This window comes from Acanthochromis polyacanthus, chromosome 14 (assembly GCF_021347895.1).
Source record: "Acanthochromis polyacanthus isolate Apoly-LR-REF ecotype Palm Island chromosome 14, KAUST_Apoly_ChrSc, whole genome shotgun sequence".
Classification (NCBI taxonomy): Eukaryota; Metazoa; Chordata; class Actinopteri; family Pomacentridae; genus Acanthochromis; species Acanthochromis polyacanthus.
This window is the reverse complement of record NC_067126.1, coordinates 36,780,141-36,790,586: the sequence shown is the minus strand read 5'-3', so window position 1 is coordinate 36,790,586 and position 10,446 is coordinate 36,780,141. Positions and strand designations below refer to the sequence as shown.

The window sequence follows — 10,446 nt, the reverse complement described above, 5'->3', positions numbered from 1 at the left end:
TTACAGTATTGCACTTAAACTGCACACCATTGCATTTCAGTTTGACTGATGCTTTCTTCATATTTTCAGAATTACAAAAGAAGAAATAAAAAAATCCCATATACCCTTTATCCAAGATAATGTCCTGTTTGCTGATCACATGACGATATCAAATCCCGCTCCCCTGTTTTAATCAGTAGAGTAGTATCTGCTTGTAGTGCCATTTGTAAACACCCACGTACACGACCTGAAGTGCAAAGGCTATCTTCACTTCTTTACCCAAGATACAACACAATAAACAGAAAGAAATAAAGACAGAGAGAGAGAGAGCACGCTGTGAGGAGTGATGCCGACACATGCCAGAATAACGTCTCTCCTCTGCAGCAAAGAAAAATAGAGCAATTGTTGCTTTTGTTACAGCACGAGTCCATAAGAGGAAGGAGTATCAGACTGGTAATGGAGACCTTTGACTCTGGAGGGGGTGTTGAATGGCAGTGTTAAAAACAGGTGACGAGCGTTTGTGTCAGGTGTGGATGGAGACCAGTCCCACAACGCTCCTCCATTAGAGCTCATGCACTTGGCAGCAGCAGGGAACACAGTGGTAGGAGACAAATATGGCCTTTTTTAAAAACGTTTTTCTTCTTTTTTGTTTTTTTGTTCTAGTGTGGGGCGGCGGGGCAGAGGGGCAGGAGAGGGGGGGGGTAAAAGATGAGAGCCGTTCCAATGCCTTGTGAGGTGGTGTGTGGGTCTGTTTCCCCCAAAGCTCAACCCTTGTCAACATGGCGGCAGCCAGCGTCAGCGAGGCTCTGCTTTTGGCCCTGCTGCTGCCTGCCAGTTTGCTTTGTTCTAACGTCTTCTGGTCTGACGGGCCCCGGCCGGCCCTCAGACAGACATCCACATGTGTTTGTACGGTCCTTGGGATGTGATCTGTGCCTGGAGTGGACTGAGCCACTGGCCCCGCAGAAGTCCTGCCTGTTGGGCGAAAAGTAAAAGGTGATTTCATTGGTATTTAATTACCGTTCTCTACAAGTGGTTTGTTTTGGCAGCTGGTTTTGTGACAATTTTCTCGCTCCCTCCTTCTTTTTATTTTCTTCCTCCACTGTTCTCCCCCTTTCTCTCTCACACACACTCTCTGTCTCCCCCCTCTCTGTATGTGTTCCTCTCTTTCATTCTCACTCAGTGTTTTTTGTTTATTTTAGTTTTAGCTTTAGAGTGTCACGGCCCTTTCACAGGCTCAGTCTTGTGTGAGAGGCGATTATGGGCATCAGGCGAGCGGAGGGGCAGCCCGGTGGGGTCAGAGTCCCAGAGCCTCGGTGTGTTTTCTTGCCTTGAGTCGCAGGTCGGCGATGCTCGAGTTCTTGCTGTTGCTTTTGGCAGCTGCTGCCACCGCCGCCGCTGCGGAGGCCGAGTCGGCCAGAGATGCGATTGGTAGTCCGAAGGGAGGGGGCGGGAACATCAGGTAGGGAGCATGAGCAGCCAGGTGAGGGTGCAGGTGGGGGTGGGAGTGGGTGACCCCATCTAACTGGAGCTGTGCTTGGACCTGCAGAGCAGCAAAATATAAAGTTAGTCAGCACGAGTGCCTCGGGGCGCGTGTGTGTGTGTGTGTGTGTGTGTCTGTGTGTGTGTGTGTGTTTAGGATTTACGTTTCACAGTCTGACACTATTAAATTCCCCCTCAAATTTTACCCCCTCAAAGCTGTTGCTTACAGTGTGTTTTCTAAGAAAATAGTTAAGGGCTGCACTCTGCGCTTTGGCCCTTTTTTCATGTCAGCTATTCTAAAAGTTAATGAATCATACATTGCTCTCAGACACCACATCCAATTTAATCGTCTAGAATCAAAGTCTTTCTAGGACCCAGAACAGATTTGTTTAATTCAGACTGAGGACTCCGTTATACCCTTGGAAATATGCAGTCTTGTTATCCTGATTATGTATTCAATTGCATAAATAAACAATTTTGCACTAAAAAGATATTCACATATTTGGAGTTATAAATATTTATCCAGACATATTCCTGAGTCAAGGGGAAAAAGAAACCATAAGGAGCATAGGATATCAGTTTTCACATTCTTGGCAATTATTTTATAAGAAGTAGGTGAAAATTAAGCATCCGCTTACTTCAGAGGCAGAGAGCTGAGCCTGTTGCCATTTCTCATGTGTTTCAAACACCACAGGAAGAAGTGGGAAAACTCAAGTATTTCATGCTTTCTTCTCCAACCAAAATAGAACGATAGAAAGTCAAAGTTTTAACTTGACTAAATATTTTTTTCACTTTGCTCCCTTTCATACGAGCATAAAAATACCAAAAGTGACTTAGTTTGAAGTTGTTAAATGAAACGGAAAATTAATTCGAACCACAGATTTATAGTTTCGGAGCAAAGCAACGGCATCCAAACAAAACCTCGTGCAGACAACAAACTTTTCCACATATCTCATTTACCAACAAGCAGCTGTGACTAATAATGTAAAAACATGTGGCGCAATGACGTTTCATTAAAATGCAGAAGCCTTGATGGAAAACCGATTAAAAAAAAACCTTAATTGTGAGGAGTCATGACAGAAATTGATCCGATTCTGACAAAGCAGGTGAAAGTTCAGCGTGTTTATATCTTTGTGCACAAATACACGCCACCTTTAAAAGATACTGCTGATGATTTTACTGTATTTTCTGGTGCAGAAAGACAAGAGCACCTTGCAGGTACAAGTGGCGACCTCAACCAACCAAACCCTCTCCATCCGCTTGTTTTCTGTGCATTTGTTGCATTGTAATATCTGAGTCTGTGCATGCTTCCACCTCTCTGTATGCAGGCCTCAAGCCTCCACCCCTGCCAGTGCAGCTCAACGCCAATATCCATCAGAGCCCACTCCATTCGCCGCTTTCATCATCTCTTTTATGTGCTCACGCCTGCCGTACTGTTGGCTTAATTAGGCCGCTGCTTTTCACACGGGTCAGACAGACAACACAGCAGCCGGGACGCAGAAGCAGACAGCAGCAGATCAAATGTCCGTCCAGCTCTCCTCTCCACCTGCACCATCCAGCCCCCTTCAACAGGCAGGAGGTGAAAGATGCTCTCAGGTCCAGCAAACACAGAAGTGTCCCAACATGCTGACTAATCATCGCCGGATTTATTTTCACTCTTCCACATTTAATTCGGCTTCACTTTTGTGCTCCCTGACTGGAGCTCTCTCTACGTTTGTCGAGCTTTGTCAGCCAATAGGAAAAGCGCGGCCTACCTGTTGGAAGGGCATCCGGAGGGCACCCATGTTGACATAGGGTGCTACTCTGCATGCGTCCAGGTGGCTGCCGCTGCCCAGAATAACACCTGGAGAGAAGGGAAAGATGTCTGTCAGACAGCCAGACAGTTGTTGTTATGTGAGATGAGGTAGGTCAAGAGTTTTTCCACATGCACTCAAAATTGGTCAAATTGTATTAAAAGAAATCATTGAAAAAAAAAAAACTAAAAATAACCCCAAAATAAGGAGAAAGAGATTAGTCCAAAGACATTTACCTTTGTGCATCTGGTTTTCTTGTTTTCGACATTTTGCTCTTCTGTTCTGAAACCAAACCTGCAATTGAAAAAACAAAACAATTAATTCTATGTGTTTAAAAAATTACTAACAGGAGAAAATGCATATTTCTGCCCTATTTATTGCCAAATATAAATTGTTAGAATAATGTTGTAATTATGGGAGATAGCAGTTATTTGTAAAAGAAAAATAAGAGGCAGTTACACCTGAGGAAATAAATTCTATTTAGCTTATTTAAAGTGCACAAATGTCAGAAGAGTAATTCGGATATAAACTGTTGGAGATAAATTCAATCTGGAAAAAAAATCAAAAAGAATTTCATGCAAGATTACAGCAAATTACTATGGGAGATATTTTAAAAAAAAAGAAGGGTTTGATAAACAAAATACAACAAAGCTGCTACAAATTTGATACTAAAATAGCCACTATAATTACACAACAGAGTGTGTGTTGTCAGAATGCTGTTTTTCCTTAAGATGATAAAATAATAATAACTGGTTAAGCAGCAGCCTGTGTTTGCAGCAGCAGGCTGCAGGCTGCGGCCTATTCTTAATCACCATCAACTTAATTTGCCTCGTTGAATAACATTATCTCCCCTCCCCTTCGACCCCGCAATGATTATCATTTACAGATGCGAAATTAGCGGCTGGTCGCGGACCACAAAGGGCCCAGACTGATGAGGATGATGAGGAGGAGGAGGAGGGCTGGAGGTGCCGTTTGGACGCTGCGTAAAGCGACGTTCAGCAGCAACAACAGGGCATCGATAAATGTCGATTAGGGACTGAGAGGAGCAGGAAGAAGGAAAAAATGACGAGGAAAAAAAGCGTAAGCAAAAAACCATCCTAGAAATGCATTTTAAATTAATATATCAAAGCATTTAGACGTTAAATCAATGCCAAATATAATCTAATAAATTTAAAGTAAGAAAACTCCATGGGTTGTCCTCATTATTATCTTTATTATTATTATTAAATTACTGACTATAAATTGTTGTTATTATATATGCCGTGATCTATCAGTTCCACAATGGTAAACGATGGTAGAAAAAGGTGTTTATGAGAATCCCAGGTGATTTTGCATAGACTCAGTGATCCCTCAGATAAATCAAGGCTAATATTAGACGGGCCCGAGATCAATTCCAATTACGCGCCAGTATGTTAAGCAAAGTGAACTACACTGGTTCAGACAGTTATTTCTTCATTAAGGGCCACTCAATGATGCGCTTCACAAATACCCTAATCTCATTTCCTTTTTGATTTTTTATTAGAGACAGTGAATAATGACATTTAATTTAGCAGCGCGCCAGAAACCCAAAGATATTAGTCCTAACCGAATTACTGCCTGCTCCTCACCAAGCTCTCATAACTTTCAATTAGATTCATTGACAGCTGCTCGGAGCGCAGGTTCACAGCCTGCAACAGCCTCTGCTGCAATTCACTCTCACTAAATCTGGAGAGGAGGAAGCAAAAAAAAAACAAAACCGCACAACACATGTCCGTGTGCGTGAAAGTGCCTTAAAATAGGGAAATATGCTGAAAGAAGCGCACTGATTCTGCGCAATTTAACCAGAGAAACACGCACCACCACGCTGCCAGCTCTTTATCAGCCATATTTACACCGTAAATTATTTTTATGAACACACTTTATTTGCCATAATTGCAGCGTTTCCCCTCCGTATTAGAGGCTGCTACTGTCAACCTAGTCCGACAGCGTTGGAGCTCAAAATGGTAGTCGGTGGGCTTATAAAGCTCCATGATGGGGCTTATTCATCCTGTTAGACATAGCTGAACAGCAGCAGAGTTGGCCCACAATTGAATTATTTCTAATCTGTTTTTATAGGGACACTACATCAAGCCAGTGGCAGATATTACAAAGAAAATGAGGAGGGATACGAGTTGACATAAGAGCGCGTCCCCTGAAGCAGCCATTCAGGCTCTTCATTCATTTTAATCATTGCTGGGGATTTGTTTTTCTGCCTCCCCCCAAATACAAGCCTGCTCGGATCGTAACAGTAGGATCTGCAGGCCTACGGTAGGTTCTAACATCCACAGCAGTTTGACGTGTGTGACTGACACCAACACAGTCTGTCAAACATAGGTTTATTATTTTCCTTATTTTTAATTGCATCACAGAAGAAACATGCAAAAAAAAAAAAATCCCCAGATTGGCTTTTTAAATGTTTAATCTGAAGATGGATTCATGCAACAAACCCTAAAATGCACAGTAATTGTGCAGCAATTTTTGCAGACACTTTTAGAAATATCACGTCAAAACCACACAGAAGTAGAAACATTATTAGATGTAAGGACTCTGAAATCACAGTATTATCCATTTTACCGGCATATTCAGACTGTTTTGAATCTCATCCTGCTTCTACAGCACACCTCACATCCTTTAATTTTTTGGCACGTTGCAGATCACATAAAACTATTTTATATCACAGAACAAATTAAGGACAAAGCTCGCTTTACCTGCTCTGTTGCTATTATTTAAACGTGATATGGTATTAAAAAGATCGAAATTAGGGCAAATCCTGCAGATAGGATTTCTTTTCTTTTTTAAAAAAGAGGGGAAAATTTTAAAAATAAATAACTGCATCACTGCATAATGTAGGCAGCTTTCTGATGTGTTAATTGTATTATAAGCAAATTATTTGGAGATTAATCCATAAGGTCTGATTTCCTCCTTAATGAGGCGCAGTTTTTTTATTTACTCTTAATTATGGCGGTGCTTATTTGCAGCATGAATCGAGGACTGATTAGATCATTAACACAATTCCCACAGAGCGCAGTGATGCCACTGAACACATCATCCTCTCACATAAGAACTACATTAACCTCTGCCTGAGTCTTTAAAGGACGCTAACATCGCTTCACAACACCACAAATATTGTCACCAACAGACAAAGGCGCAGTGGAGGCTCCGATCTCTGCACGAATATTATCAGGAAAAAACGTGGTTGTTGCTCTAAAAGCAGCAACACACTGAAGTGCATCACACACAGGAGTCTTAGGAATAAAAAGGAGATCCTCACCTGCACTCTGGCCTCGGACAGTCCCAGCCGCTGGCTCAGCTCCTCTCTCATGAACGCGTCCGGGTAGTGCGTCTCGTCGAAGAGCCGCTCCAGCTCGTTGAGCTGCTCCAAGGTGAAGTTAGTGCGACTCCTCCGCTGCTTCAGTTTGCCCTGTGCGTCCTCGTCCTCGGACTTCACGTCCTCCTTTTTCTCCTTACACTCATATATCCCTGTTAAACGGCCCATGGCGGGGAGGAAATAAAGAGGAAGATGCGTTTAGAAACGGAAAGCTTTGCGTAAACACAAACACCTCACTCTGCTTTATTCCTTCTCATTCACACACTTCACAGGTCGCACATATAACCTCACATAGGGCCCTGACAGGGGCCTTAGGCCTGGCAATTTGACAGCAACACACACACACACACAGGCACACACACACACACACACACACACACACATTACGCAGCCGAGTCCTTCTAGAGAGAGGCCTGTGGCTGCATTTCCAGCCTCCATAAGTCAGCGCTAATGTCAGTGCCGTTATAAAAGTAGATCAGTCAGAGCATGGCATGTAAGCCTAATAAGGCTATAAGCGATTTAAAGAGCAGAGAATTAAGCTGCGACTAAACGGAGAAGATTTGGGCCTAATTACTCCCTGCGTAAAACAGACTGAGGTTATTCCAGGCTATAAATAAAAAGGCTCAGCTTTACCATTACTTATCATTAAACCCTAAAATGTCTGTAATTCTCACTACTACCTAGCAAAGCTGTCACTATATGGGCTGTTCTATTTTTATTGCTCTATACTGTAGGCTGCTATTAGCTGATATCAGTGTGTTATTATTAGAAACACGGCTGACAACTGCGGCAATTACCGGCCTGTTCAGTCGCATTTTACTTTGTAGTTTGCTGACGTGAAACTGTTTTTTTTCCCCTCAAAACTGAAGCCATTTGATTTTAAATAAATACTGATCAAATGACCCCCCCTACAGACAAAAGCAGCCACCAGCTTTGTCGGCTGGGTTTAATGGAAGGAAGAATATTACAGCTGACCCCTTTTTTGCTCTTAATGCAGCATAAATACAAAAAGAAATCAAAATGACCTATTAAATGTTTGCAGGTCTGGCCACTGCACACTGACTGACTGCTGGAAGAAAAAGAGGCCTGTCCTGCTGTCCATCAAAAATTAATAAATGACAGATTTTTTGAAAAGGCAGATCCATTTTATGTGCGTGTTCTGTGGCAGATTTTTTAAATTACGCACGATTTTACATCTGAAAAACAGATTTAGTGACTCCCCTGAAGGAGCATGGCAATCCAAATGCAGGTTTTAGATTTTTTTTAAATTCACATTAACATTAACTTTTAAATGATGCCTGCTACAATATAAAATGCACTCACGAGTACATACAATACTTTTAAATAAAAAAACAAAATAAAGTGGAGTACAGCAGGTTTACGCACACTAGGCTTGGATTATTAGTGGCCAAATATTTTAGTGTAGCTTAAGATGTTACATTTCCATCAAAGTAAGGTTAAAGTCAATATTAAACAGCACATAAATAATAGTTATATTGCAAAAAATATTTAAAATGATCCTGTGATTTTTTTTCTCTCGTTTGGCCAAACACTGAATGTCTGAAAACAATCATTAAACAGTTAAACGGACGGTCAGGCAAAGGCCCGCCTCCTGCTCTGTAAAATAATCACCGTATTAACAGAATAATGTGATAACTTTCAGAGAAACTACACTAACTAATCGCGTTTAAACCGTCGACTCTGTTTCTACGCACGGATTTGCGGGTATGTGTAAAGAAAAAAATCTGTCGCTCCCGGTGTGAGACAGCTGAACTTCCCGACAACCAACACGGAACATTTCTTCCAAATGCAACAAAAAAATGAAGCAACAATAAAAGCCTCTTACCCTCTGTCGCCCTCGAAACGTTAAAGTCCTTCAGTTTCTCTTTTTCCAGCTCGACGTGGTCCTTGAACAGATGCACCGGGCAGTGGTTGCTCTCCGTTATGTCCTGCAGGTTTGTCTCCGGGCTGCCCAGCTCCCTCGCCCTCGACAAGCCGCTCTCCAAAACTTCCCTGTACGTGATACTCTCTTTGCTGCTCTCCTTGCTTTTCTGATCGAAAGATTTCGACACGAATGCCGTAAGTTCTTCCATGGTCGGCTCTGTGGCTCAGTAGTGGTCCTGGTCAGGGGAAATCCACCGTGAATTGTCAGTATATACCTTACCGTGTCTCTATACACCAGCTCTGCTCGCGGATACGCTCTGGATTTTCTTTTTCTTTTTTTTCTTTTTTTTGGGAGGCAGGCAGGCAGCAGCGATAGATAGAAGGGGTGGAGAGGAGGTGAGATCACTCCTGCTGTTGTGACTGTGTATTTGAGAGCACACTATTTATACACGGCCAACTCAGCCCGGCCCCCCCACCCCCTCTTTCCCTCCGATCTCTGTGTCTTGAGCAATTACAGGCCGCCTCGACTTTGCAGAATTCAACTTTCAGCAGCTTTTTTCTCTCTCTCTCTCTCTCGTTCTCCTTCTTGTTCTTCTCATTCTTCCACAAATCAATGATGGAACTGATGGAGGCGGTTAATTGAATTACGGGGTCATTAAAATGCCTACGGTGGCTCACTCCTGCGAGGAGGCTGTATATGGCTGCTAGGTCCAATTAATTCAGCGAAAATTTAATTAGCGCGATTCAGGGCGATACAAATGCTGGGTTTGTGGTGTTTCCCCTTGATTTTTTTTTCTTTTATTGTTTGTTGAGTTGACAAATGTGTTTGAAAGCTTATCTGTGCCCACGAGCCACCTACAGACTGTCAGCTGATCTATAAAATGGGATCAACACACAATTCTGAGGGCAAGACTCATGAATGGACAGAATCAGCATCTGAAGCTTCATAATCAATTGAAAATATAGAGAATTGCGCCATCACAAATAAGGTGACAAACCCAAGCACCAGGAACATCAAAACAGATTCATATGAGATTTTTTATTTCATTTTGGTTCATTTCAGTGCAGACACCTTCTAATTTCTTGGGATTTTAATGTGATTTTTCTGCACAAAAGCGTATTTCACATGGATCTAAACTGGAAATCAAAAATACTCAACAGCAAGAAAACATAATTATGAGGGATAATGTTAATATTTATCTGCTGTAAGTCCCCTTTTGTGCATTCACTTGTAATCCTTTTGTGGTTTCTGGTCACAAAATACGAGATAGAAATCAATAAGATATCAGCAGTGAAAAAATGTTCCCTCTATTTACAGGGTTTTCATGGGAATAAGTGAGCCCATAATGGCTTAACGTTATCTAAGTCGTTCATCAGGCCAGCACACAAACACAAAAGGCCGGCAGAGGAGTGGGATCCCCTGGGTCTTGCGCCCTGAGCGGGCCCGCCACTGTGAAGGTCTCATATCTCAGCTCTCTAATGACTCGGTTTGATGTCTCTCCATTTATCAGCGCAGCCCGCTTCACATCGCTGCGGCTGACGCACAAGTCGAGGTCTCTCCCTTGTGCTATGAACTGCGCCTTTTGTTGTTAATAGACCTAAATCCTCTTTAAGACGCAAATCTGCTCTCCCAGTCGTGTGCCTCAATATCATCCCGCAATGAAGTGGCGTTCACACACACACACACACACACACAAAGGGGCGCACGTGTTGGGAACGAAATAATCCACCAACTGGGGCTTTTTAAATAAATTACGCAAATATCCAAACTTTTACGCACGACCTCTAAGTGTGTCCACCTACCTTTAAAATCCCAAAAAAGAAGAATTTGGGATTTTATTTGTTCAGTGTGTATTTTAACGTGTAATTTAAAATATATTCCTGTTGGACTTGACAGTTTTCACATTGAGAAACTAAAAAAAAACCCCGCAATGTGACATTTTCAGCCAATCAGTGGGAATATAT

General features: G+C 42.4%; 1 protein-coding gene across 3 annotated transcripts; it reads right to left on the bottom strand.

The window, feature by feature from the left end:
* Positions 1-738: 738 nt before the first annotated feature.
* shox (short stature homeobox) lies at positions 739-8,917 on the bottom strand. 3 transcript variants are annotated; one of them, XM_022206206.2, is made up of 6 exons: positions 8,444-8,917; positions 6,541-6,749; positions 3,488-3,545; positions 3,213-3,322; positions 1,307-1,519; positions 739-951 (listed from the first exon to the last, which is right to left on the bottom strand). In XM_022206206.2, the coding sequence occupies exons 1-6, from the start codon at positions 8,688-8,690 to the stop codon at positions 862-864; spliced, it is 927 nt and encodes a 308-aa protein (XP_022061898.1). In that variant the 5' UTR covers positions 8,691-8,917; the 3' UTR covers positions 739-861. The 3 variants fall into 3 exon arrangements, with proteins under 3 accessions (XP_022061898.1, XP_022061899.1, XP_051815062.1); XM_022206207.2 differs by having other exon boundaries at positions 3,213-3,301; XM_051959102.1 differs by having other exon boundaries at positions 833-1,519.
* Positions 8,918-10,446: the final 1,529 nt, after the last annotated feature.